Raw genomic sequence first — 27,937 nt, forward strand, 5'->3', positions numbered from 1 at the left:
AATACACTTCAGAACACTAGTAGCTGTAGAAGTTGTTGAACAGGAAGTTGGCTGTATTGCTTGTAGGTTTCCATAGAAACGCCCCTGACACCGGAAGCATTTACTTCGGATTTCTAATCCCGCCAAATTTCAATGTTGACGGCTGGGCGGAGGTTCTCCTATCTACAGGTGGTGTTTATGTTTGGAATGTCAACCGGGGTGAATCGATGCAAAATTTTTATAGTTATCAATAGAGTCTATGCAGTTTGTATAAAAATCGTCTTTGCTTAATAACGTGGGTGACGTTATTGTTGTTCGTCATACGATGCTATTGCATTTTGGTGCTCGTATTTCTAATTTGAGGGATTATCACTAGTAATATTCTTTATTTAATCATTTTTTGTATTTGCGTTAAAAAAGTTTTGCATAAATTCAGTGATACTTTTATTAGAATTTACTGATTCTAATCTAATTACAATTAGAAAAATGTAGCCAATATAGTATGAAATTATACTGCAATCCACAATGTGATTTAAATATTACTGTTCGCCGTGGAGGAATGAGAAGACACTCTATTTAACCGCTTCTGTTATTTTCATGAATGTGCCCCGGTGATTATCTAACGGCGAAACTAGCTTCTTGACACAAGGGAGGGGTTTATGGAACAGTTTCATTACACCGCTGCCGATTTGAATTTGAAAGGATTTTTTCTCGGCCGTGTCAGGATTGAGCGATGTGGACCCACGTGGAACTTCTGACGAACGACGACACGGGCACAGGTCGGCTGAGCATCGACTCCAGACAGGAGTGCGGTAGTGCCCTTTACCAGGTGGACACACTGGTCAAAATCTCTTCTTCTGAAAAGGTAATACTGTTCCCACGCGTGTTCCGTCACCCACTTTCCAAGGCATCTCCTAAAACTGCCAGCCATCCATTAACAGGGGACACAGTTGTGCTGAGAGAGCGATTAGCGCTGTTGTAGGCTAATTCTATCCCAAGCGCTCCCGTTCCCTCGCACATACGAAAGACAACGCCTTTCAGTTCCTCTCGTGTCTAAAACTCGCCCCTGATGAGTTGTGTGCGCGCCCCCCTGCCCTGTCAAATGATGTCCCGACGGATTAGACTCGGGCTCGCAGCAGCCCTTGACGGATAAAGCGATTGCTGATAGAGCAGAGATGGAAGATGTTTTGAAAGGAGAATCAGTGCTGTATAACACGGCGTGATGGGCTGTTTTTAAGGACTTACACATTCAGCCTGTGATGTTCCTCGAGTGTGCTGTACAGAGAGAAGGAGGTGGATTGTGCCTTTGGAGCTGATGCTCTCTAGGAGCGGGTCTGATAACCTCTGCTCAGTGAGCCTCTGTGCTGACTGGTTTTTATTCAAACTGGGTCCTTCATCACCAGTGCTAATTGCAGCCCTTAAGTGATGTGCCGCTGGTTGTTTTCTGCACTTTCTGGACTTTGGTTTCTGCTTTTCCTTCTGCTTAAGTTCAATCGGTTATATTTCAGCTGTGGTACATGAATGAGGGCAGTCTTGAAACTCATTGATTGGCACAGGGTTCGTTCTATTTACAAACCTCCTTCAGGTTTTTAAGAGCTGGTTTTTTAAAGGCCTGGAAGTAAGGTAAACTACTCCATGTTTACAAACTCACCTGGTGCAAACCCAGAAGAGACAGGTTCCCCAGGATGAGGATGGTGAATCACGGTTCTTGAGACAGCTGGCTGTTTTCTTGTTGGAAATTCATTGTAGTGTCCAGAGCGTACATGAAATCCAGTCAATTAACCCCCTGCCTTTTCTGTGTATTGTAGGTGATTTCCAGCCCTAACCTCTATGCCTCTCACAGTTCAAATGGCTGTGTTGTGGTTGCCGATAAGACTGTGGTACTGTTGGACCAGAGCTGCCTGTCGGTTTTGTTACAGCTTCAGTTTGGTCAGTCCCTACACCTTGTCACTTTTACTATTATAAAAGTCTTTCTGTGAAATGTTTCTTATTGTAATTTTTTAAAAAAAAAACATTATTTCAGACTCTGATGTTGACACAGTGGGTCTCTGCCAGGAAGGACAGTTTCTGGTGGTCGGGGAGAGAAATGGAAATATCCACCTTAATTATGTGCCGGAGAAGAAGACAGTGTTGACAAAAGTACGTTTTATTCACTTTTTTTTTTTTAGTTTGGCAAATGCGTTAATTCAAACAAATTTACAAGGGCTGAACTGTTAAACACAGAGCATAATGGTATGTGAAGCCCAAAGGAAGTGTGAATTGCACAGTGTTGGCATTGTAGAGTGTGGTATTTCATAAGAGCATAGTAAAGGACTAGCAAAATACAGAAGAGAATAATACATCTTCTACCTGCATAGTGCAGTAGCCAAGTCTGATATATCACTTGAAACATTATGTGAATTATAAATAAAAGAATACTATTTTGTTTTGCTTTGGTAGGCTCTAGTGCCGAAGCCCCGCTGTGACAATGAAAAGACCTACAAAAACCTGCTCATTCAGGAGGACACATCACTTCCAGGTAATGTTTGAATATGAGATTCTCCTGGTAGTCTGCTTTGCCTAAAACGAATGAATGGAATTATATTGTGTCAGCAACCAAAGGTCTAACATATTTTGTTCATTGTGTGCAGGAATCTACCACATGTACTTCCTTGTTTCTGACGGGTTCTTTCAAATTTCCAACCTTCAGCTGGAAAAAATTCATATGGGTAAGCTGTACCCCCTGTTATATCATGCCTGTCTTCCTCTCGTAAAACTGTCCCCATTGTATCAAGCCAGTTCTTTAAAAGCAATATGATGAAATTACATGTCACTGTTCAAACATTGTGTAATATTGTACTATTAGTTTGTGTTTCTGTAAAGCAGAAGAAATTGGCAATTATCTTTGTATTTAAGATATTTACAAATTCACGGTTGAATTACTCACTGAGCAGTTACTCACTGATAACATCTTCTTCACAGCTAAATGAATATAACTTTTGATGATGGTGTATACATCCTTTAATGAATTTTCTTTTTTTAGCCATAGCAAAAACGGACTTTGGCACCTTGAAAGAGGTATGTTATGTACAATTGCAATATACCTATGTCCTTTTTTGTCACTTTGAAGTGATTTATATTCAGAATTGTTTCTGATATCCAATTTGTAGTTGTTGAAATTTTGTTAAAGGCTTTAAAAATATTTTGGTACTTGTTTAAATAGGTCCACTATTTTCCGAAATGTGTAATTAATTACCATTTGACAAATACTCAAACTTACGGTCAAATTTTTATCATGTCAGAACGTTTTTTGTGAGGTAATTTTCATCTCTACTTTTTTCTTTCATTTGGCTCAATTTGATACTTAAGTGTCCTTTCATTTTCAGCTTCAGAATCCAATCAAGATTGCATTCTTTTCCACTGAAGAGCGACACACCCATGGGTGCCAGCATGCTGAAATCGCTGAACTGGCAAATAACATACAGCTTGTAATTGGGGTGCGTTGAGACTGTTTACTTATTTATTTCTCTCAACTTGCATTGTTTCATGTCCGTTGTCTAAATCGATGCGCAGTGATTGCAGCTTAGCATAGGACCAAATAACCAAGGGCATGTCTTCACTTGCTGTGACTCCTGGACTGAACACTTTACCTAATGGTGTCTTATGTAAGCCATCAGTTATACTTTACCAGTTGCTGTCCCATTAGATGTCATGGTGCCAATTGCTTGAATTCAACATACTGTATCTCTTCTTCCAGTCTCCAGTGAACTGAGCCTTTCTTTCATGTCTTGTCATGTCAACAGGGCAGTGGAGACCATGTGCTCTCCACATGGAAAGTGGACCTGGTTCAGAAGACGTTGTGTCTTAATAATGTTATGGATTCCAGTTTAGTAACAGGTGAATTTCATAATAATTTTGTTGCATGGTCTTATAAAATCCACTCCAGCTTCATAAATTTAATTTTACCCCACTGATCAATTCATAAAGTATCACCTCAGGCCTACAAAGCATTTAAGTTTTGTATTGAATCTTAATGTATATTTAGCATGTGTATATATACAGTAATAGATACATGTTAATATACTATTAGGAACTAAATGTGAATTTTGAAATGTTTCTAAGTGTGTGTCTTGCTCTTTTGCAGGTGTGAGAAAGACCCAGATTTTGGGAAATGTGATGTTTGTTTTGGACAATGAGGTGAGATGTGTGTAAAAATCTTGTCAATAATATTTGAAAAGCTTAAAGGACCTTTTCCCAGGACAAAAAAGCAGTCTGGCCCGTGTGACAGATCCAATATATTTTATGTGCAAAATGAGTATGTATTTTGCTGCGAGAAATTAACAAGATGGGTACTGAATTACATTGTTTCGTGTTCTCCCTGCAGAATTTCTTGAGCATGTGGGATATATACTCTCTGGTTATGGTGTGGTGCTGGCCATCGCAGTGTATCCAGGACTTCCTGCTTACAACAGAGGGAGACTCTGCTTCTGTGGCCACGTAAAATCTTCATCACTGTTAGTTTTTTGCTTCAGCATTTATTTCCAGGTCTTTGTTTTCAAACTCATTTTTAATCTTTAATTTTTATACAGACAAGAAGATGCAAATTTGAAGCTCATAATCCTGACGGCACAGGACAACACACAGGTGATACAAGACCCCCTTTATTTTTACTGGTATAAGGCATTGTGTTTTCTTAAGCATTTCTTTTTCGCTGGTCCATTTATCCCAGTGAATAATTCTTTTCAGCATGTTCATTGTTCACAGATCATTAAATCTGCCGTAGTTAACCAATTCCCAGCGTGTTGAATGCACATTTTTAATTTACGTTTTTTTTTAAATTCAAGATTGAACTGACTTGACAACTGGAGCATTATGAGATGAATTTTTCCTACCACAAAAAAAATAGGATTAGATTACATCAGAATAGAATGCATTTCAGGTAGTGATAAAAATGTTCTTTCTCATTCTTGCTCTTTTTGGGTTTGTAGAATAGGAACCTGACCGTGTACTCGGTTCCTTCAATGAGCCTGCTCTATTCACTGGAGGTCTCTGATGTTTCCTTTCTGGTCCAAATTGGAATCAGCACGGTAATAATATCCTTTTGTGAAAGCATCACCGACCCAACATGAAGAATATGTGTCCGTATGTGTAGCATGTGTCCATTATTCATCAGAGATCACTTTTGAAATGGATGAGTGGGTTTTTGAGATATGAACAAATGTTTTTTCACTTTGAGTATTATCATATCACACCTTTTTTCACTGTATTTCAGGACACCATATATTTACTTGAAGGAATTTCTGAAAACCAGGAAAGGTATGAAAACGGAGGTGACAAAGAGAGGTATTCCAGCTTATTTCCTCACAGAAAACAGTTTGTGTAGTAATCAATTTAAAAACATGTAGTTTAGATTACCTATTGAGTGGCTATTAATTATCTTCACACCACTGGAAGCACCACCACATGTACAAATGTATTCTCCTTTATTAGAGGTTGTCAATATGACATACTTGTTTTTATGCACTATATTTTTTTCTTCAGTGTGTTTAAGTGCAGTTAATAATTATTGAATTGTTCCTATCTTGAAAGCTGTTTGATTAAAAAAATATTTTACATTCATGGACTATTTCACAAATTCTAGTTGGAACTGAACTCCAAGTCATTTAAATTTAAAAAGGCTCTTCAAAGCAGTCTCTGATCAGACTGCAAAAACAGCCCTCGTGTTTTCTTTCCCACTTTCAACAATACCCCTTTTTAATTGCTTTGCAGTTCCGAGGGTATGGTGTCTGCCATAGTATTGCGATGTCTCACAGAAGCCCTGCCGGAAAATAGGTTTGAAGCATTAAAAATAAATTTTGTATACCTGTGTTTCATATAGACACAAAGGAATTCAGTAACCTATATCCATGTGTCTTTTTAAACAGGCTGAGTCGTCTCCTCTACAAGCATAAATTTGAAGAGGCAGAACAGTTTGCCATCCAGTTTGGACTTGATGTTGAGGTACTATGATTCCGATATATCGTTGACTTTCAAGAAGGATTTTTTAAAATCATTTTTACTTTAATCCTACTGTGCCATGGTGTTATTAGCCATATTGTGCAAATGTATTTTGAAAGCCACTTTCAGTCATTGACGTTGACTAGCATGTTTGGACTGTGTTGTTCTGAAGTGCTTTCATAAAAGTAGCATGTTGGTAGATATCTGAAAATATGTATTATACCCTCACATGTCTCACCATTAATTTGAATGTGCATTCTGATTTTTGAGTATGTTAGTGTTTTTTGCAGCCTGAATATCTGCCATTGTCTCTGATCATTAATGGACAGTGTGTCGTATTGTTTGTGTGGGCGCAGTATATATGAGTTGTTGTTCCCTCTTTCTGCCCAGCTTGTCTACAAAGTCAGGCTGAACTTTGTGCTGGAAAAGCTCGCATCAGTCTCTGCTGGGGGCTATGGGCAAGCTGTCTGGATGGAGCTGGTAGAAGAGGCCAAAACCAATTTGCACAAAATTGTGGTATGATATTTCCCAAAGAGAAATCAATGGCCTTGCATTATTTCTGAGTAATTGGCAACACTATGTATTTGTATACGAAGGGTACAGTTTTGTTTTTGCAAGTCTTTGTGGAGTATGATATGTCTAGCTGCTCTTCTTCCATTTGGAAAAAATCCTTCTCTTTTGTTAATCATGCGGTGTGTTTTTACATTGTATAGTCTTAATGCCACACTAATGTTTTGTGAAGTGTCATAAACCACATCCAAAGTGCTCATAAAGTCTTTGAGCTGTTCAGATAACTGTACTGTGGAAAGTACTCATGCCAATGGTATCATAGGGAGCACTGAAGGAAAGGTAGGATGCATCACACGGTGCTGTAGGGGGTCACATTGATCTAAAATGTGTTTATGCAGTGGCTTGCATGGATCTCCTTCTGACGCAAATGACCCTTTGTCATCCACTGTGATTGTCCATGGGAAGAGGTCCCCCATTTCCTCTTGTCAATTAAAGAGAACTACAGGAGTGTATTTTAGCTACAAAGCTCAGATATGAAAGGATGTATTCTTTAAACGGAGCTAACACTAAAGTGCAAATCAGACAATGCAAGGTCACAGTATACATAGCATCTGTGGGTATGTGTAGGATTTTGTTATGGATGTACTGCTCACAATAATGACAGGATATGAGAATTGATTGTGGTTTGCTTGATAAACAGTTTAAATGACAAGGTCTCCTTTTTAGGACGAGCAGTTTACTGTGCAGTACTGCATCAGTACTCCCTGGCCAACCTTTGACACCGCACAGGAGATGTTAAATTACGCCAAGAACAAAGTAAGCAGCTCTGAAGTTTTATGTTTTTTCAGGACAGTGCCGTAATTGCCCAGTCTCTTTAGGTGAAATAAAAAGCAACGAAATGTGGCCTCTCAGCCAGACTTCATTTCAGTAAAATCTGTGATCATTAACAGCTTTTGAAGAGAGATGAACAGAAGACGTCCGCATATATGGAGGAACTTCCCCTCCTGCTGACTGAGGTAAGATCTGTCTCAGACAGTCAACAGGTACAGGCTGTAACTGTGCAGGTTCCATTCTGTGCACACATGTCTCTGGTCCAGGTCTGAACTACAGTTCACCACACATGACCATGCCTCCCCATGCAGTGGCACACAACACGCAGAGTGCTACCAAGGTAGGGAGGGCATTATCTGGCCAGGGCCGACTCTGCCGTTGGCTAAACAGCAAATCCTTTGACGGGTTAGGCACCTCTGTGCTTGCAGCAGCATCCTTCAATCGGTGTCAACTCGCCTGTAAAGCACAGTGGAGTTTGCAGAGTGTTAAAAATGAGCGTTTGCAATAGACGGACATAGCTGTAGGTCCTTGTCCTTCCACTATCCACAGCCATGCATCCAATTATTGAAAAATAAGAGTGGTTTTATAACACTCGAATACCTGGCAAAGTCATCTTTTAAAAAATAATTACCTGTTTGTTTTCTTTCTGAACTATATTCACGTGCTCGTTCTTCTATGTGAGATGTAATCCAGTTTCGCTCCCCAGGTGTTGGAAGCTCTAGCAAAGCTCACTACCTTCTATGGCTCCTGTGGACCAGAAAAATTTAGGTGTGTTCAGCATTTTCTTTTTTGTGCCAGTGAAATGAAGGATTAGAGTTCTGTGAGCTCTTAAATATCCTGCTTGCCTGATTTTGAAGGCTTTTATGTGGATAGTTGTAATTAAAAAAACGTTAGCTTTCACTTTCAATAATTAACTCAACTCGTAATTGTTGCCACATCATTATAATCCTGCTTTGAATATTAAAACTTACTCTCAGACGTGCATAACTAGTCCTTGAGGGCTATAATCCTTGGGTCTCTCCAGAACTAATAACATTTTCCTTTCTTTTTATCTCTCTCCCCCCTAATGTGCAGTGGAATCTCCTGGATTGAATTCCTGAACAGCACTGACCTTCTGAGTGACATTATGTGGTATCTGAAGGAGCGAGACCTCAGGAGTGCTCAGTACCTGTGGCTGAGACACCAAGCAAGTTTCATTTCCATCTCTAGTTTTTCTAAGTCTATTAAAATTAAAGTTGCTGCACAGTCTAATGTGCTTTTGCATATGTTATAGTTGTATTAAAAATAAATCTTCGAAATTACTCTCTCTTCCACACTAAGATCATCAGTCAGTGAGACAATACAGATGTTCACAACTGCTGAGAAAGGGAAGCGAGGCAAATTATTTCACAATTAATACCTGAAGCACAGTTTTCCAGAAGAACTAAGATTAAAAATGTTCATGTCTTTTGATTAACACTTGCAGCCCGAATTTGAGAGGAAGTTTGATGAAAACATGCTGGAAACACTACTCTCTACGATCCCTGAAGATGTCCCATCTCGTGATCTCTGCCTGTGGTTTAAAAGTGTGATCACCCCATTTGTAAGACGAATAGTCCCAAAAGGACAGGTTAGCATCTATAGCATCTAAAATATAGGATTTAAATTAGTCTTAAACTTAATAAAACAATTTTTTAAATGTTATTCTGTTTATTCCACCGATGTATGTCTGATCAGGTAGCTGATTTTAACTTTCTTGCACAACACTGACTTTTAATTTGATCTTCTCTGTCTCCATTAACAGAAGTCACTTGTAAGATGGTTGGAACAAAGGTCAAGGAACCTAGAGCTAACTGAAAAGGTAGTCCGTATTCATTTTCCCTTTTTCTGAGGTATGACCGACAATTCGATATGTAATTGTTGTTGTTTTTTTTCCCCCCACTAGAGTAACTGGCCAGAAAATGGACTGGAAATGGCGGAGCTATACTTTGTTTCTCGAAACCCCAATGAATTAGGACTGTCTTCTTCATGGCTTTGGATTCCTTTGGTAACATTTTTCCTTCTTATGAAATAATCATCTTCTGCCTTTTTTTGATCTTTATGTCCATGTGTTGGCCAGAACCAATGGCTTCTGTGTTTCCTCAAGTGGTGCTCGAGGACATCAAAAACCTTATCTGGCCTAATACAGCATCTTTTATTTCCTAGAAGGAGGATGGTGACTGCGAAGAAGTCGAACAGTTGAAAGCTTTGGTGCGCAACTTGCGACAGATGCTGGACCTGTATAAAAAATACAATTGCAGACTGCCACTCTCGGACTTTGAAAAGGTGAGCTGCAAGCCAAGTGTTTTGCAAGAAGATTCATAAGAACGAAGGGTCTACTCGAGAGGAGGCCGTTGGGCCTGTCTAGCCCGTTCATTAGTCAGTTAATTGAGCTAAGGACCTCATCCAGCTGCTTCTCGAAAGAAACTCTGGGTATTGGCATCAAGAACGCTGCTGGGTAGTGTCTTCCAGACTCCCCCAGCCCTTTATTTAAAGAAGTGCTTCCTGCTCTTGGTTTCAGATGCACTTTCCCCTATATCCAACTTGTCACCCATGGTTTGTGTCGTTACAGGAGAATATGACAACAATCGCGTTCCTCATGCTGGACAAGGTTTTGGCACCGGAGCTCATTCCATCCACCATGGAGACAGTCATAAAGCCCTACGCTGCAGAGCACAACCTGCAGCTGGAGGAGCTGCTCCTGCAGTATATTAAGGTTCGGAGCGAGACCTTGGGTCAAAATGCATCATTGCAATACAACAGTGCATTCTCAGTCTTCATTTCTTTCCAGCTGTTAACACTATACACTTTTCCCAGTTACGTCTTTGTATAGGCCCAGATTAAACCGAAACTAATAGAACTATTATCCAATAGATATATATGTATTTATTACAATATATTTTTAATTCGAGTTAAATTGTTTAAGAAAATTAAAATGGAAAGAAAAATGCTCTTTTTGGTAGAAAAAGTAATGCGGAATTTGTTGTGGATGGTCTAACAGGATTTGCTGGAGCGTTGCAGTTCTCGGACTGCCTCTCTCTTTGAAACGGAGGGGGAGGCCAAAGCTATGGCTGTGCTGAGCTGCATGACTGACACGGATGTAAGTGAACCCCCTTGCTTAACCTGTAGTTTGTAACGCCGTTGTTTTTGCTCTCCCCATGTTTCAGTCTCCGCAGTGACAATAGCGAGGTTTATGTGTGCAGGCGAATGCTTTTTTTTACCCTTGTCACGCAGGACCGCATGTTCTGCGGCCTTCGGTTAGACTGCTGTGTTGCGATGGCATGTAAACCAAGCGTGTCCTCTTTCCCAGCTCATCTTCGATGCAGTGCTGCAGGTCATGTACAAGGCTGTTGTTCCTTGGAGTGAAGCAGTGGAGCATCTGGTCCAGCAACACCTGGAAATGGATCATCCCAAGTCAGTTTTGAAATCCGTTCAATCTTTCTCCCTGCATTTCCAGCCATGCATCCGTCTATTCTCAGAAAGTCGGCTATTCGTGGCAAGTGGAGCAGCAGCTTGAACCTGTAGTTTAGACTTTTCAAACTAGGTTTGCAGCTCAGTCCTGGTGATCACGGCTGAAAGTGAAATGTTACTGTAGAAGGCACATGTACACTTTAAACTGTAATTGTTTAATTGTTATCAGGGTCCTTCAGCTTCAGGAGAGCTACAGGCTCATGGAAATGAAGAAACTTCTAAGAGGATATGGCATTAGAGGCTTTAGCCTTTCTGATGACAAGCAGGCCATGGTTAGTGTCAAAACATTTCTGGAGCTCTTGCACAGTGTTCTTTACTTTGTAGAGTGTGTGCTCAAATTCTTTATTTTCAAATTTCTCTGTATAAAACAACAGTTATTTGCTCCATTTTTTAAAGTATTGCACTTCACATATGATGATTACATGCATTTAAATTCCATAACTGGCTTCCCCTGTAAACCTGGGCACCATGTCTTGATTCCTTTACAGCAAATGGTGAAATACATTCTGAAGCAGGACTTGCCCTCTTCCTTGGATGATGCTTTGAAGGTGGCTGAAGCCTACAAGCTGTCCACCATTGAAATCTACATTCTCCGCATTGTTCATTTTATCAGCCAAGGGAAAGTACGTATGGATCTACTCTGCAGTCAAGCCCCAAAAAATGTAACCTGAACATGCATTTTGAAAGTCATGAAACATGCATTTCTAATTTTGGGAAAATGCAGTTCAGGCCATGGACAATTAATCTTAGAAAAATGTTTTTAAAGAAGCTTATTGTAAAGTACCCTTCATAAAAATAAATCACAGGGTGTTGTACAGGGCATGAAACGCAGACGAATACAAAAAAAGGTGTGGGTGCCATAAGAAACAAGATTTTCATCCAGGTTTTACTGTGGTTTTCTCCCACAGCCCAAAGATATACTGGTAGGTTAATTGAGTACTGGGAAATCTGGCCCCATGTGTGAGCATTTGGTCCGAAGTGTCCCTATCCTTCTCTTAGCCTGTTGCTTGCTGGGATAGGTTCTGGCTCCCCCCTGACCCTGAATTGGGTGAAGCAGTTAGAAAATAGATGGATATCAGCCTCGTAATAAAAAATAACCCCTTGACATCATATACATTTTGATCTTGTTTTAGTACCAGTTTAACAAAATATGTTTTTGGAATTGAACCCCTTAAAGTGGTGGCTCTCTATGTGTTAGTGCATCAGGTAATTGCTAGGAACTCTGTTAAGAGGCTCGATGGAGACTGGTTTCTGACACACTAGCTTGTGTTGCCAAAGATTCTTTTGTGGAAAGTAGTCTGGGTTGCTTACATTGTTAGTGCAAAAACTGGTAGTTTGGTCAGATACCTTTCTCGTCTCACAGCCCACACATTGAGCTCTGACTATTCGCACCTGTTATTTTTGTGTTTGATGGATGTTTCAGTAAAAAAAAAACCAAAGGCGCTTTTTTGTAACTTTTATTTTGCAGAGGGAGGAGTGCCTGAATCTACTTAAGCGTCTTCCTGGCGAGGAAGCAGAGTGCATTGCAGAGAGGCTGGCCATGTGGGCTCGCCTGGAGCTACAGGACCAGACAGACGTCTCTGAAGAGGTGGGGCTGAGCAGAAGAATACTGCTAAATGAGACTTGTTTTCTACCCAGCAAGAAAAACCAGCTAGAATATAACTGAGATTTATTGACTCAAGGTTTGAAAGCCACCTGAACAGAAAAATTGATTAATTACTAGACGTAGGTTGGAACAAGACAGATTATTCATATGGTTTTTCACAAGTCTAATCTGATTTCTTTTGTTTTGGAAGCGCAAAACCCATCAAATAGCTGTGGCCCATGTGATGGTGGAGATATTGAAATTTCTGCTGAGCATTCAGAAAGGTAGGGGTCTTGTTCTCCCCCACCTTTTTAATTGTCTTGCTGGGTTTAAATTGTAATGCTTTCTAATTTTTTCTGTCTGACAGACAACACATTAAAAAGAATGCAGTGTGAAAATAATCTGAAGATGTTTGAAGCGATTGCCCACTTACAGGTATGTAATTCTAATTGATTTGTAATTTGATTGAATTCCCTTTCCAGTCTCAGTAGAAGTTGAACAGTGAGCCGCTGGGGCTAGCCACTAAGATTGTTGCTGATAAGAGGCAAAGACGTTATAAACTTAACCCTGCAGCCAAGGTGTCTCTTGAGGAATTAAGAAGTTGTGTTCTAATTTGTGCCATCATTCTTTTGATTTCCAAAGTTGATTTCCATCTCTCCTTCAGAGAGAAGCAGGAGAGTCCCATTGATTGCAGTGTTCTTTTTATGTGTGAAACCCGCAGGAGGATTTCGACATCTTCCTGTCTCTGGAGGACTACGAGAGCCCTGCGGTGCTGGCTCAGTTCCAGGAGGAGCACATCCGGGCCTACGAGAGCACGCGGTCCCGGGCCCGGACGGAGAAGGCCTCGGTGGTGGCGAAAGACCCGGATGGCAAGACCAAGACCATCTCCACGGAGGCGGGGCTGTACCGGCTGGCCCTGCTGCTGCAGCGCTCCGAGGAGGAGCTGGGAGCAGACCTGGCCATGAGGGCCCTGGCTGTGGGCAAGGTGGAAAAGGCCCTGAAGATCTGTTGGTGAGTAGCAGTAGCAGAGGGCCTTAAAAAACTGCTGACCCCGAGGTCACAGAACAGAGGGCAGTTCAAGTTCTCCAATCCGGAGATGGCAAACCCCAGTTCCTGAGCGCACCCCAGCAAGATCACACCCAGACTTTGCTTTCTGAAATTTGGAACGCATTTAAGTTTCTGATCATTTTTTTTCTACCACTGTTTATTCAGTTTAATCGCAAACTGCCCACTCTGATCCTCAAAGGCTGCATGTGCCATATGACCTGCTGGGAATAATACGTCTCGGTTGCACATTCTCGCCATGACCGGAGAACAAAACCTCACTGTGCCGCACCCTCTTGTTCTAATTCCAGCGAATTGTATCAACATCACTGTAATGAGAAGACTGGGCAAGTGCTATTCAATGCTGCACGGGACCTCTGCCAGATGCTGAAAGCCAACACGCCTATGATAATCCCTGATGGAATGAATCTTCCGGCTGTGATCTATGAGTTGGCCTGTCAGGCAGCCACTATATGTAGTGCAGGTACCTCTGTCTGTTTGGTTATGGACTGTGAGCTGCCAACTACTGTATGTTCATCATAGATGACTTTTGCATTGCTAATGTGATTGTTCAGTGTATTTTTTTAAATATCTTAAGCTGAATTGCATGAAGTATAATGGTGACAAAGATAAATGCTTTTATGTACTATTCAGATTTAAACTTAACGTTAATAACCTTAAAGTTAATATTGATCATCAAGCTTGGCTTTTTGCAGACCTGTTACTCGACTGCCAGGAACTCTGCAAAAACACCTTAGCTGCCATGGATGTGTACAGGCAGTGTCAGATAGATGACTATGGCTTCATCTCAAAGGTGAGGAGACGCCAGAAACATTAAGACAATTACCTGTACCTATACTTTTTGTAAGAACATGGATAAATGGGGTACATTTTCTTTCTTGGTGCTCAGTAGAGTTGCATGTAATGGGCTTTCACTGCACAAGATTTGCTTCTTATCTTTACAGTAATTCCACTGCCTACTGGCTTTTTATTTTTTGAGACTGTGTAGTAGCTGTCATGGTCTCCCTTTCTGTTTGCAGACCTCTTCTTTGGGGACTGACAGGGATCCCTATGGAGAGTGGACCTTTGAGGATTTCTTCAATGAGGACGGCATAGTTCTAGATCCCATAACAGTGCTGCCTGTTCTGTACAAAATTACTACTAGCTTTGTACCCCATTCAGAGGGTATGGCATTCTGAACGCTCCTCATTGATGATGCCTCTTTAAAGGCATACTTTTTATGTAAAATACTGCACAATAACACCAGTAACATTGTCATTTGTATTATTTTGTTATTAACATATACTAATATATTAATGTTACTATAGAAGTACGTTGATAGGTAATGGGTGTTTTGTGTTGTATTCTGAATTATTGTTGATTTTCTTCTTTTAGATTCAAAGCTTTATCCTTTGGATTGTTCCTGCTTGTCCAACTGCTCTTATACTGAAGGTAACAGGAAGCCTTTCATACTGGTTACAGTCCTAGACCTTATTCTGATAAGGTTTTAAATGGCATCAGTACACTTTCATGACACGTGGTAGCATATTTTTAAGATTCGTTATTCTTTTATAGTCCATGATGTTCGCAGTTGTCTGAAGTGAGTTTTCAACTTTTTGGGTGCATCTGACCTTTGTTTTGTCTTCCCCTGAAGGTAAAAACCACCTCAGGCAAATCAAGGGCCCCATTAATGAGATGGTTCAGAACCTACATGAGTGCAGCCAACTGGAGCTGGCCTTGAGGCTGATGATGAACTGTTTTGGGACGTGTCTGCAGCACATCACATCTAACAACATGGATTTGACTCTGAGCTCCAAGGTGCGTGGTTCTGCACCGTGATGTGCAGTCTTCTGGACTGACTCCCTTTAAGCTTCGTACGAAGTGCAGAAAATACAAACCCTTTCGTTCACTTGTCAAGCAAGTATTGCCTCATATCCAGGTCTGAGCTAAGCATAAAGTTAGCTTCTTTTTTTATGGCTTGAGCTATGACAGTACATAAGAAACATGCAAACCTTGCAAAAGCACTCAAGTACTTATAAGTGTCAAATAGTTAATTTAAAATTAAGCAGATTGTATTTATATTTAAAAGCTCAAGTTCTGTGGGAAGTCAAAACCCTCATCAGTAAGTCCCCTTCATTTTAGCTACATGATCTTCAGCATCTCCTTGAAGACAGAAACTTTGTGGTGTCACTGGGCGAGAGGACCATCTCTGTCATCAAAGATGTTTCTTTGGCTTTATTGCATAAGGTGAGAATATGGTTACATAGTTCATTTTATTATAAAGAATTTTGATATAGTTTTTATAGTCTTTAAAATGATTTAAAAAGTAAATTATAAGGAAATCTCCAACTGTGATCTCTAGTCTTTCTGTCTGATATGTTGGCTGATACAACTGTTTGTCTCCATGTTTCAAATACCGCTTATGTCAGAAATGTCTTCCACATGATTGATTGAAAATTACAAGCTCAGCTTTTAATTGTCATGGGCTTCTTCATTCTAACCAATGGAAACCTACCATCAAATACTTGGTTTGTGACTTGCAATTGGCAGTTTGATCAAGGTCTGTCAGTTTAATCTGTTCTTAAATGTGATTTATTTTGTGTGTCTTTTCAAAATGTCTCATTCTGCAAGCTTGAAGAAAGCCTCCAGATGGGAGTTGATAAACGTTATGAGTTTCATCATATCTGTTTTATTATTTCTAACTTTTTTTCCCCCATCATGATGAAGGTGTTTAACTGCAGAGTGGTGGACTGTGACCTGGCCATAGGGTACTGCTGTCTGTTACCAAAGAAAGATGTGTTTGAAAAACTCTGGCACGTAATCAACAACACTTGGCAAAACTACAACAAAATTCTGGTAATTGTTTCAGATATACTATAAAGTGAGTGCCAGCATGGTGTTTAGTGCTTCACAGCCTGCTGAAGTCTGGGTTCAACTCCAGCCTTGGGCATCAGTCTATGTGGCATCTGCATGTTCTGTCTTAATTCATATGGATGTGTAGTAGGTGCACTGGTTTCTTTCCACCCTTTTAAAACATGCTTGCTAGATCTGATTTGTTTTCTAAACTGCCCTGTCTCTGTGGCAGTTTGATGTACTTCCTTCCTAGGGTAAGGTCAGCTGTGTGCTCTCAGTCCCACGTAGCACCCTTAACCTCTGACAGGCCCGCTGTGACTCTTATCAGAAGAGGTAGCTTTCTGACAGACAAGTAGATGGTGCAAAAGTTGGCAGGCATGCAACACAAAAGCTATCTAAGAAAATTACAATTTGAAGTGAAAACAGACTAAGCGTCTCTTTTTGAAGTAGTGCTAGGAGGAGCTCTGCTGCAGAGCAGATGTGAAATGCTGTTTTCTTCCTTTAGGCTGTGGCTGCTATAGGTGCCCACCTCTCCGTTTTGTATGGAGAAGGGGAGGAACACCAGAAATTCCTGTCCTTGATTGCTGATGCTGAGTGGGGCATCGAGCTGGGGAAGCTGGGTGTACGTATACGCCTGACATTTTGAGTGTTGAGAACAAGTGGAGAAACTGGTTATCTACGTGCCTGCAGAGTAGTTAACGGGCTCATTTCTGCACATTCAATCCGTCTGTTCAGAAGATTGCATTATTTAGATGAAGCTCCATGCTGCTTCTGGGGACATTCATCTAAAGCTCCTTCTTGGGCATTCAGATCACCCAAGTGAACTTTAGTTTTTCATATTTATGTTTTTTTTTTCTGACTGCAGCTACAGTATATGCATTTGGCAGTGTTGCTTTTATTATTGTAGAGCATAGTGGTTTGGCCTTTCGTGTACTTTTGCAATCAGTCATTGAATCATGGCTATATTTCAAAGGAGCACTGAAGCAATCCCAGACAGATATGCATTAAGTTTTAGATAATGTTGAAGTGGTTTAGTAGCACTCCCACTATTATTATCAGAAGGTCAGGAACAAGATTCACTCTAAAATGCAGTTTTGCAAATCACCCTGTTAATCTCTTAGTACCATTTAACCAGAACATTTTTTTAACAGATTTCTTTCCAGGCTGTATTCAGACAGACTCCTGAGAAGAAGAGGGACCTGATTTCTACTCTAGTGAAGAACCGGAATGTCAACTCTGAATTAATATTAAAATACTGCCGGTAAAAATCTTTTTTTTAACGAGCAATATATCGGTTTGAGTTATATTTAACATTTAGCTTGTTAACAAAGGCCTTTCAGTATGTAAATTATTTTGCATGCGTCCAGGTTAAATGTTTTTAAAGAGTTAAATCTGGGTTGTTATTTGATGGTTTGTAAGTGTAGTGAATGCTGTTGTTTATAATAACATGACTGCTTTTTTTTTCTTTCAGCACATTTAACCTAGAGACTGATTCTACCTTAAATCTGTACATTAAGACTCTTCTGCTTCATGGTACAAGCATTGATCAGAGTGAAGATGAGCCAGCAACAGACATCGGCAGCACTCTGGACCACAGTGATGCCCTGGCCAGAGCCCTCAAAATTATCCCTCTGCTCAAGAGTGCAAATGAGCTTGTCATCAGCCTAAATACAGCCATCATCAAGGTCAGGTCACTGCTTGTGCTTATGACATCCTCATCGCAGTCTAACATCAGAAGATTTAATGTCCTTTTGATTTATTTTAAGTATTGCAATGGACTCTTTCATTCGTGTGCATTCGCCATGTAAAATTCTTGTGTGTTTTCTTTCATTTACAGCTCAGCCCTTATGATTACGAAACAATTGAAGGCATTCTTAGAGTAATCCAGACCACGGATGAAAAAATCACAAGTTTTCACCTTGATCAGGTGAAGAAAATACTTAGACCGTCTTAAAATTAGAAGTGGTTATGTATAAAAGTGTTTTTTTTTCCTGAAGCGTTGTCTTCAACACTTTTATTACCTTTACATTTTTTAGCCTTTAGGGTTTTTAAAGTAATAACACTGTATAAGAATAGTGCAAGCTCTTAGCTAACCTTTTTATTTAAGTTAAGAATGTGATCAAAATTAAGCTGGAACAGTATATACTGTGAATAATACAGATTAAAAAAAACACCCCCCCCAACAGACATGAGTGTGAATCTGAAGCACGTCTCTTGTGTGTTTCTTTAGGCATTAGGATTGCTGCAGCACCTGAAGTCCTACAAGCGCGTCTCTACACCTATGGATATAGAGCACCAATACCTGCAGGAGAATTCCTTGCCGCGCTCTCCTCTTACACACACTAGGCTGCCATTTCACCTCATCTTCTTTAAGACCTCTCTCTACTTTTGGAAGATTATCTGTAAGTAAGATCTCGTGAGACTCCAACTAGCTAGTGTCCAGTTGCATTTCTAATAAAACCTCTTTCAGTCACTTTCATTTTTAAATTCTGTCATTTTAAGTGTAATTACCAAATACAGGGAATACAGTGTCATTTTCTTTTTACCTTTGCTGTCTCAGATGAGGTTTTAGTATCTGTTTCTGGGGACACATGCCTCAGGATATCAATGGATAAATGAACAATTATTGCACAAGTCAAGGTTGTTCAGGTCCTTTAAGAAATGTTCATAGTTGTATCCACTAACTACAGAACAGGGAGCCTCCCCTCCCCCAAAAATGTTCACGCAGGCATGAATCTCTTACCTCCAGGGTTGCTTCAATTTGTTTTTGTTTTTGTATTTCAATGATATCAGCTGCTGAGCTCAGTGAAGAGACTTTTCCCACACTGCTCCTCATATCTAAACTGATGAAGGTAAGTTGTGATTTTTTTTCTTGTGTGCAATGTGAGAGTTGATGTGTATGTGGGCTGTGATTTTGAGTGTGTGGCCATTGAACGTTTGGTTTCTTAATAAAACCTTTCAGTTGCTTGTTTGCTTTTCTCTTCCAAGTTATCTTTTGTATAGTCTCTTGTATTTTTTTTTGTTTTCATTTCCTCTGAACTTATTTGCTTTCTTGCTTTTAACATTTTTTAGGTGTGCTTAGATAAACTTTATATGTCAGCAGTCAATCATGTCTTTGACAAAAGACTGAAGCCTCAGTCTCTGAAGCCGTCTAATGGAAGAAAGCCTCATGTGATGACCAAAGAAACCATAAAGACAATGGAAACCATCAAGACCTACCTTTTGTCTATTAAAAACCCTGAATGGGCTGCAGCTGCAGCTCACAAGATTGCTCAGGAGCTGCCCACAGGTCAGTTCCAGACAGAGTTGCCATACTCCTCAGCAAACCCTGGCTTGACACAGCCTCCTTATCCATCTACGCATGCTCTGCATAAGAAGGTCAGATAGCAACTGCAGGCCATTTGGCCTGTCTGGCCTGCTGATAGTAGCTTATTGATCCCAGGATCTCATCGGCTCCTACCCCAAGGGTTACTCCCATAACTCTTTGGGTCAAGACGTGCCTCCTAGTCTAGGTTTTGAAAGTACGTCACATACCGTTGGTGTGCGTCCTGGTTCATGTATTAGTGTTCAGTCTGAAGAAATCCGTTGGGTTTAGTATGACAGTGCCTTTGAAGTGACAGTGCTTTACTTGTTTCAAATCGCCTCATAGTCTTCTTTCTTCAAGACGATATTGCAAATGAGGCCCAGCGAGAGCACTGTACCATTATAACATCCCACGATTTGGATTTGACATGTTTGACAGTATGGCCTGATATTGTGGTTTTCTTTTTTAGTGCAATGTTTATGTAAGAATGCGTTATTGGATATGGTTTACGTAGGTTAAGTGACTTGTGGGGCCTTTGAACATGTGACTTGAACATTTTTTGGTGTAATGAAACTAAGATGGATGTGGTTCACTAATCAAGAGATGCTGCACCCTGCGATAGAGTAGCTGAAATATAGCATATACTTTTCTGTAGATTTGCCTTTGCTGTTTGAGAGTTAATACCACTAAACTGTTTTTTGTGTCCTAGTATTTTTCCAGAAGCACCTTCTACTGCCTTTTCATTAAAAAAAACTAAACACTTCTCCCACAGGTATCCTTAAGACTACCTCCTTGAACTTCTGCTTGCTTCTAGCAGAGAAATGGCTGAAGACTTCAAGCCCTGAGGTTTGAACTTAATTTTGTGTATAGTTTTTTGTAACAACTCTTAAAGGTGTGTGCCTTAAGGAAAACCAAATGGCAGTGACACTCAGGAGAATATTGCTAATTCTGCCTTGCAATTCCACAAAGAATATCCTCGGTGTCTTTCACAGCTTACGGCAAACCATTTACATCCAACCTGTAACAGATCTTCGCCGTCTCCTAATTTCATCACTCGCTAAATATTTATTGTGAGACCAGCCTCCTGTCATTTTTCTGACCATAAAGGGAAAGTTGCTTTTAAATTATTTTTAATATTACATTATTTTCTCCCCCCCCACACACACACAGGATCCAGCTCACGCAAAAGCGGAAATATTTTTGGAGAAGCTCAAACTGCAATACCAGCGGTCAGCTACAGAGAATACGCTCATATCGTACCATTTAAACTCTCCCGAGTATTTGAAGTCCACCGGTTTCCCTGCCAAACTCATCGTCTCCCTCTATGAGCACAGCAGCATTGAACAGCGGCTAAAGAATCCCGCAGGCAGAAACTACCCCGGTAATTTAACTTGACAGATATTTTGTGCACCTCCTTTTGGAAGATCTCAAAATTAGGAAAGGCACAATTTCGGTTTTGAAGAAGCATGAAACAGGTCATGGTGGTAAAGCTGAGTGGACAAACTATTGGTGACTCTGAACAGGGGGGAAAAAAAGAAACATGCAGAGCTTTAAGGAGTGAAAAGAAGCATTTACAAAATGTAATTTTGTTAACAGAACACATTTCAATTGTTTTGTTTTTTCTTTGAGACATACATGCCGTGGCCAGAGAAATCGCATCAATAAACAACATCGATTTAAGCAAAATCAGGGATTTGCTGCTGGACAAATGGCTGTGTCAAAGCACAGCGCCTGCAGTAAAAGTGAGTACCAGTTTCAGTATGACATCATTCTCGTAACACAATAGTATTTTTTCCATAGCTATCGCACTAAAAAAGCTTCTATCTCCCTGACTACATTCTTATGTAACACAGTTTGCTACTGTCTACCATCCACCAGCTACCCCATTGAAGGCCCATTCCAAGACAATGTTTGTTTTTTTTAAAGCATAGATGGTTTATTTGTAATGTAAGAGAGGTTTTGGGTTCGTATTGCAGTTGTTCTGTTTCAAGAGATTATTAACTCCCTGATGGCAGTATTTGTTCTCAAGGGACTTGTATTAAGGAGTGACTAAACAAAAATTAAATGTGTTCTCCTGAGGTTTTTGCTTGTGTGAAAATATATTTGCTTGGTCCCATCCCCTGAGATAGGAGAGAGTATGCAGTTCCTAGAACGCCCTCAGTAATGAAGTAGCTTGTCACGAATCTGTTCTTTATTTCTAGATTGTATTTTGGATAAAAGATTCTGAGGTTTCTTAACATGGATCTCTTTCTTATTAGGATAATAACACCCAGCACTATGTCACCGACATCCAGGAAGACCCAGAACTCATGAGGTACAGTTGTCAGCTGTGTTTGTCTTCTCAGCCTGCTGAGAACTAAAAACAGCACTGCATAGATGAGTAAAAGCACAGTTTTTGAAAGATTTTTTTATCATTCTACAGGGTGACTATATAACATGAAAACTGAGAGAAAAACACCTGGGTCCAGTTTGTATTTCATTTCTGTACAAGCTGAAGGACATAAGGCCTGTTACTGTTCTTGCCTTTTCCTGACTGGGTTGTTTGTGGCTTGTTGATCTTATAGGGCTTTTTGAATATCTCTGAGACGGGCTGTTTTGGGTACAGACTATTCCAAGAATCCTGCCATTCCAGAAAAGATGCCTCGTGGTTTATTAATGAATGTATTTTCTCATGTAAAGTAACAGAAGATGTGGTTATATTTACCATGAGAATCTACTGTGCATCTGGCTTGGTTTAGACCTAAGTGGAAACTGAGAGGGGTGGGGTGTGCAGTGGAAACTGTGGAGATCCTTTTACAATTTTACTTTATTCAAATCATCTCCAATTGAGGCTTTTTGTTTTCCATCACACTCCCCAGCTTTTGAGTTTGAGCATTGACGCAAGGGGGCGAAACCAAACAAAACACCTGTTTGCTGCAGCAGAGGTCATTTAAGGGCACCTGCCATGTTTGTCTTTTGAAATTCTCCCAGAGTCATCTACTTGCTCCAGATGTACCCCATGGACTTCAGTGCACGAATGCTGTACGCCATTGTTACTGCAGAAGTTTCCGTAAGTCACAATCAAGCTTAATTTACAGAACCAGTTCATTTATATAGGCTGAGATTTTTTTTTTCTAGAAAACAAGAACACCACATCACAGCTTCAGCTTCTGTAGAATGTGCGTGTGTGTGTGTAAAAATGATTTTTGTTTCTCTATAATCCAGCCCATATCCAACTCCGGCCCTCGACTGACTTTTGGAAACAGAAGCCGAGCGCTGATGTGCCTCATCCAAATTGCCGACACAAAAACTCTGGAGTCCCTCCTCAAAACGTCTATTGAAAAAATTAAGTAGGTCCTTTTTCCATTTCATGTGCATTTATTTTTTTCTTTCTTCAACATGCCCATTGCACCTATTGCGAGGCACTGTTGCATCCCTGTCATTTCAATTTATGTCGCATTTCAGCAAAAACTTTAGAATTTAGTCTTAAATTAATGTTTACTTCATTGTTTTTGCATACGTTTATTTCTTTGGAAAATGTGATCTTCAGTGGAGTAAATGCACCCCTATGAGGTGCTAAGAGTGTTGTTCCCCATTGTTGCAGACACTACCTGAAGTACTGCATCTACCTCTCGGAGTTTGAAGTCCTGAACATTCCCTACACTGTGGAGTCGTTTCACAGCAGCCCGAAGGAGGGCATGATCAAAGGACTGTGGAAGAACCACAGCCACGAGCCCCGGGTAGGAGTGCTGGCGAGCCGAAAGACCAGATCCATGCTCTCTTAAGTATTGGTGCAGACTTGCTGAGGATTTGGCCCAGAGAGTTAAGCAGAACACTGCTAAGCATCTGCATTACCCTGAAATGAGAAGAGGTATCAAATACAAAGTGATTCAGGCAGATTATCAGACAGCAGAAAAGTTAAAACTGCAGATTTGAGTACAGATGTATGACATGCTGTGCATTGTGGGGGTCATGTATCTCTTCTCTGACATCAGCTTCGTCTGTGTTCCTCCCACAGGCGGTCAGGCTTGTAGCAGAGCTGAGTTTAGAGTACCAGGTGTATGACCCTCAGCTCTGGAACGGGGTGTTACAAAAGCTGATCAGTTTCAGCATGGTAAGTGTCCCAATGCATCAAGGCTCTAGCAGCTACATGTATCACAAAAGGGCAAACTTCATGACTTCAAATCATTAGTTTAATTCACATTTGTTCCTGCATTCAGAGTCTTATTGTCGTGATGGTGAGGAAAGATTAGATCCTCATCCTTCAAAAGTATTTTTCTCAGCATCTAGTAAACACATAGTTAATAAGGATTAATAGTCCTGTACATTTCTTATGAGCCCAATAAAGACTGAAGATGTCACCAGCATTGAAGGAATCTAATGAGTCTTTGTTTAAATGAAAATAAATGGGAGTGATACTAGGATTTTGTTTTTAGACATAATGTGATGCCAATTCTCTGGTATTTGCCTTATACGCCAATAAGTTTGTGTCCTAGATGAAAGAACATAAATTAAAAATCTCACTCTGACACCTACTGATGACCTGTAAAGTTCCACCATTTCCACAGTCATTTTAATAGTCCCCGTGAGAATCTAACCAGATTTATTTTTCAGACCTGTTACTTGCGGAAAGTTTTAGTGGCCTTAACTGCGGTTCATTCTTTATGGCAGGTAAGTATAGGTAGTTTTTTCATCTCGGTAATCCCTGCAATTTTTAAATGCAGTGGTTCATGTTAAACTGGTACCTTACTGTAAAAGGTGTTTTTTTCTGTTAAAGGTTCCTAATTTCATCAGAGCCTGGAAGAGTGTCATCTTGGCTCCTTTTCTCTCCGGTAGGTGACTTAATGGGATGGTTTTCCACTTATTATGTTCATTTTTTCTTTTTCTTGGTTGACAGTTTGTACAAGTCATATTGTACATTCAAACTTTATTTTCCTTACCTGCAGTGTTTATTTTTTTGCAAAATACATATAGCTGAAGAAAGACCTCTAAAAGTTTTTAAATTACATACTGTCTTCATTAGACACCACAGAGCAAACCCATTATTTCCTTAACTACTGGCACACTCTTGAGAGCAATTATGCAAATTGTGCATCTTAAACTAATTACATAGCTTGTACTGCTTAACTATGTACGTGTCCTAAACAGAAGAAAGTCATGCTTTTTTTTTCTTTTTTCCATTGAATTTCAGCCTCTATTCCCCTCAGCCCTCAACAACTAGAAATGTTCTATCAGACCTTTGTTCTTCTTCTCAAGTAAGTTCTATAACCACATTAAGTAAGTTTTCTAAACACATTGACTACCTGGAATTGAGCCCTGGAAAGGTACTAGATAAAGAGATAACATGTCTGTCTTTGATTTCTCAAAAAAAAGTGTGTTGCTGAAAAGTTTTCTTTGTTCTAAAACCATTACTCCCTATCAGTGTAACAGACAGTTGACTTTGGTCCTCATTTCATTGTTCGATGGCATAAACCAGATGGTATGTACTGTAGGTGAAAGCCAGATTGCAGAGATGTTACATTGCATGTCCTTTGCCTGCAGGTGCCCAGTCCTTTTTGATCTAGACTTGATTGGCATTGCAAAGCAGTTTGCTCAGTTTGACCTGCCAGCCTTTACTCTGGGCTCTCTTCTGCTGATTCCATGCTCTGAGAAAAAGGAGCAGCAAGTCCAAGTAAGAGCAAAGCCTGGATCTCTCAGTATAATCAAGTCTGTTTTGGTTTTGGTTGGCATCTCAGGCAATCTCACCTCACCTGGCCAAAAGCCATTGTTCAGTGGCTCTTGTGTAAAGTAATTTTATTTCTTAGACACATGATGCATTAAGGAAACAATACTTTAATTTCTCTTTGATGACCTGTTTGTGGGGAAACCACCACACTGTTCACTTCTTGTAAAAAAACATTAATTCCCACAAAATATTTGGATATACAGATAGAAGAGAGTGATAACGGAAAACACTGTGCATCTACGTAAACACAAGGCAGATAGGAATCTGGTCACAATGGGAGCAAAGAAGAGCTGCCAGCTTGATCCATTTTGAGCAGCTGAAATATCTGTAAGATCTCGACTCCAAATGGCCATAGAAAGGAAAGACCACTTGATTCCAACAGCATAAGATTTGGGAATTAGCTAAGAGATTTTGAAAGGTCAGAGTATGAACCCACACCTTAATTAGACCAGCTGTAAAGAGTAAATGAACCTGTTTGGCAGGACTGAAAGAACATTGCTTTTCCCACAGGGCTTCCTGTCATCCAGTAATCTGGTCACAGTTCTTCAGCAAGTAGAGGAGCACATGAACACTGGAGAAGTAGCTGGGTTTTCGACTCAGGTGAGTATTGTCTTCCAGAATGTGTATGGTGCAGGATGATATGTTTTGTACTTTCCACTTTTTTTTTTAAAGATGACTTCCTGTATTTCTTTTTATTTATGTAGTTCCCCTCATGCCGCTACTCGAAATTCCCATAATATGATCTAGAGCTTGTTACTGTACTTGCACTATACTGTTTTTGTTAGCCTTTGATAATTTTAGTGTGTGCTTGATACAGTGATTATTGAGCAGTGAACCGCCCTCGTGAAGTATGTTTTTCTGCATTCAATGTTAAAATCATTTATGCTGTCTCATAAATCCCTGTATACCCCCATTTGTTTTACCGTTTTCAGATTAAAGACATGGTGTTGAACTTCATGTGCAGAAATAAGCTTTATGAGAAGATTGTGAGTAGCAAGCTGTTTCCTCTGCTGAAGCACCATGTGATAGTAACAAACCAGGTGAAGGATCTCATGGACTACCTCGTAAACAGCAACCGGTAGGTCCCTCAAGACAACCAACACCCATCGTATCCTTCTTTCTTGCATTGGTGTTCTAATTAACCGTAACTTCCTGCTTTTTCGGGCCAATGCGAGTTCCCAGGTGTTTTGCACGTAAGCCCAGAGGCTGCTGAACCTCTTGTGTGTTTTTATGGAAATACCTAAAGCACCAACAGAACCATCACTAGGAAAGAGGCTGCTGCTGTTGTTTTAACATCAGCATTGTCGGAGCCCGCCAGAGTGGGGGGTTCTGTTTTCTGCGTGGCGAAATGTAATCTGACCTCCTGCGATTTCTCCTCTACAGCCTTGATGATGCCGCCACTCTGGCTGCCGACCATATGAAGCTCAGGGGGAAGCACGTGCCCGCCAACATGACTGCCCTTGAGGTTTTGCAGGTAACTGGTGTAGTTCTGAACGTGACAAAGGCCCCACCAAGATGATCTTTTCTAACTACATTCTGCACAAAAGATGCACGCCCTTGTTAATCTTGCATCGCAGTAGGATGTGAACTTGGCTTCAGTGTGCCTTCTCATTTTTATAAGCAGTGCAAGTGGTAGATTTTTAGGTGCTTCCTCTTGGTTTTGTTCTAGAGGGAATGCTGTTTCCTTTCTGTGCAGCATGCATATTTTACACAAATGAAACGTTTTTTTTTACAAACAGGTTTTACCAACAGAAGACCATAAAAAAAAAAAAGATTTTCACCTGTTCTGACTTTGGCCGTATCAGCAATCTCTTCTGAACCTCGTCAATTATATTTTTAAAAAAATGGCTTTATTTCAAGAGGAAAGTTCATGACAAATGTGGTTTGATCATCATATTTCTGATACTTTACAGGAGTTCCTGAAGAATTATGAGGGATGATGGAAGTAGATTGTGCAGCGCAAAGACCATGGGCACTTCTGATCTTCTATATCTTCCTATGGCAAGATATGTAACAATTCCACTCTAATAACATTGGACATGTAATGTGTGTATTTGAACCACGCTGTTTCATTTCTGTAACACAATGCAGTCAGTGAATTTTAATATGGTTTGAATATTTTATTATATGGGTTACTTTTGAACTTGGCAGGTATTCAAAAAAAATTCTATGTCAACATTTGAATATCTCAATCATTTGTTTTCTTGCTCCAAGTTTCCGTGCCAATTCTTTCTTTTCAGAGTCTAAAATAGATTGGAAAAATAGATGCTTGTAATGCATGAAAGCTTTTACTATAATCGTCATTGTGAATCTGTATGTATAGTCACGTTGAACCTAATTAAAAACTTAAAAACTAATTAAAAAATGTATCATTGTATTGTGTTTGGAATTAATTTATCGTTAAATTTTCAATTGAAACTGGACTGGCACTAGATCAGGTGTTACAGTTTTAAGTCTACCATGCTGTATTTACCTCTCTGCTCTTTGTACTAGAAGTTCAATTCTGTAGTGTATGTTTAATTTGCATTTGACACTAAATAATGAACAAGCCACAATGTTTAATGCTTTTTTGGTGTGGTTTTGTATATCAATTTGTCGTAAAAGCCATTATATTCACAAAATCATACATGTTATAGAGGTAGTTTTATTTGACAGAATCTGC

General features: G+C 40.0%; 1 protein-coding gene across 4 annotated transcripts; it reads left to right on the forward strand.

Annotated features, from left to right (window-relative positions):
• Positions 1 to 84: 84 nt before the first annotated feature.
• Positions 85 to 27,820, forward strand: kntc1 (kinetochore associated 1). 4 transcript variants are annotated; one of them, XM_069182201.1, is made up of 64 exons: positions 85 to 168; positions 704 to 844; positions 1,788 to 1,908; positions 2,003 to 2,118; positions 2,419 to 2,497; positions 2,610 to 2,687; positions 3,002 to 3,036; positions 3,345 to 3,455; positions 3,762 to 3,855; positions 4,103 to 4,155; positions 4,343 to 4,455; positions 4,548 to 4,602; positions 4,947 to 5,045; positions 5,231 to 5,301; positions 5,728 to 5,790; positions 5,883 to 5,958; positions 6,346 to 6,471; positions 7,192 to 7,281; positions 7,416 to 7,481; positions 8,003 to 8,064; positions 8,371 to 8,482; positions 8,762 to 8,905; positions 9,080 to 9,136; positions 9,221 to 9,322; positions 9,481 to 9,600; positions 9,887 to 10,030; positions 10,316 to 10,414; positions 10,625 to 10,728; positions 10,955 to 11,057; positions 11,274 to 11,408; positions 12,254 to 12,373; positions 12,582 to 12,654; positions 12,738 to 12,805; positions 13,092 to 13,381; positions 13,726 to 13,898; positions 14,131 to 14,228; positions 14,455 to 14,599; positions 14,810 to 14,866; positions 15,069 to 15,232; positions 15,557 to 15,661; positions 16,142 to 16,270; positions 16,773 to 16,889; positions 17,419 to 17,528; positions 17,739 to 17,952; positions 18,105 to 18,194; positions 18,498 to 18,669; positions 19,061 to 19,119; positions 19,340 to 19,556; positions 20,344 to 20,417; positions 20,742 to 20,952; positions 21,201 to 21,313; positions 21,830 to 21,885; positions 22,542 to 22,620; positions 22,776 to 22,900; positions 23,155 to 23,290; positions 23,569 to 23,664; positions 24,165 to 24,221; positions 24,328 to 24,382; positions 24,742 to 24,805; positions 25,092 to 25,221; positions 25,786 to 25,875; positions 26,208 to 26,353; positions 26,659 to 26,749; positions 27,189 to 27,820. In XM_069182201.1, the coding sequence occupies exons 2-64, from the start codon at positions 713 to 715 to the stop codon at positions 27,213 to 27,215; spliced, it is 6,711 nt and encodes a 2,236-aa protein (XP_069038302.1). In that variant the 5' UTR covers positions 85 to 168; positions 704 to 712; the 3' UTR covers positions 27,216 to 27,820. The 4 variants fall into 4 exon arrangements, with proteins under 4 accessions (XP_069038302.1, XP_069038305.1, XP_069038304.1 ...); XM_069182204.1 differs by having other exon boundaries at positions 5,231 to 5,274; XM_069182203.1 differs by having other exon boundaries at positions 124 to 168; positions 682 to 844.
• Positions 27,821 to 27,937: the final 117 nt, after the last annotated feature.

This window comes from Lepisosteus oculatus, chromosome 22 (assembly GCF_040954835.1).
Source record: "Lepisosteus oculatus isolate fLepOcu1 chromosome 22, fLepOcu1.hap2, whole genome shotgun sequence".
NCBI classification, from domain to species: Eukaryota; Metazoa; Chordata; class Actinopteri; order Semionotiformes; family Lepisosteidae; genus Lepisosteus; species Lepisosteus oculatus.

Excerpts from the sequence above, each read along its gene's own strand:
- kntc1 (XM_069182201.1), top strand. The coding sequence starts at position 713 with ATGTGGACCCACGTGGAACTTCTGACGAACGACGACACGGGCACAGGT. Across the intron at positions 9,323-9,480 it reads CATGGCTTTGGATTCCTTTG|AAGGAGGATGGTGACTGCGA; the intron begins GTAACATTTTTC and ends TTTATTTCCTAG. Across the intron at positions 25,876-26,207 it reads TAGCTGGGTTTTCGACTCAG|ATTAAAGACATGGTGTTGAA; the intron begins GTGAGTATTGTC and ends TACCGTTTTCAG.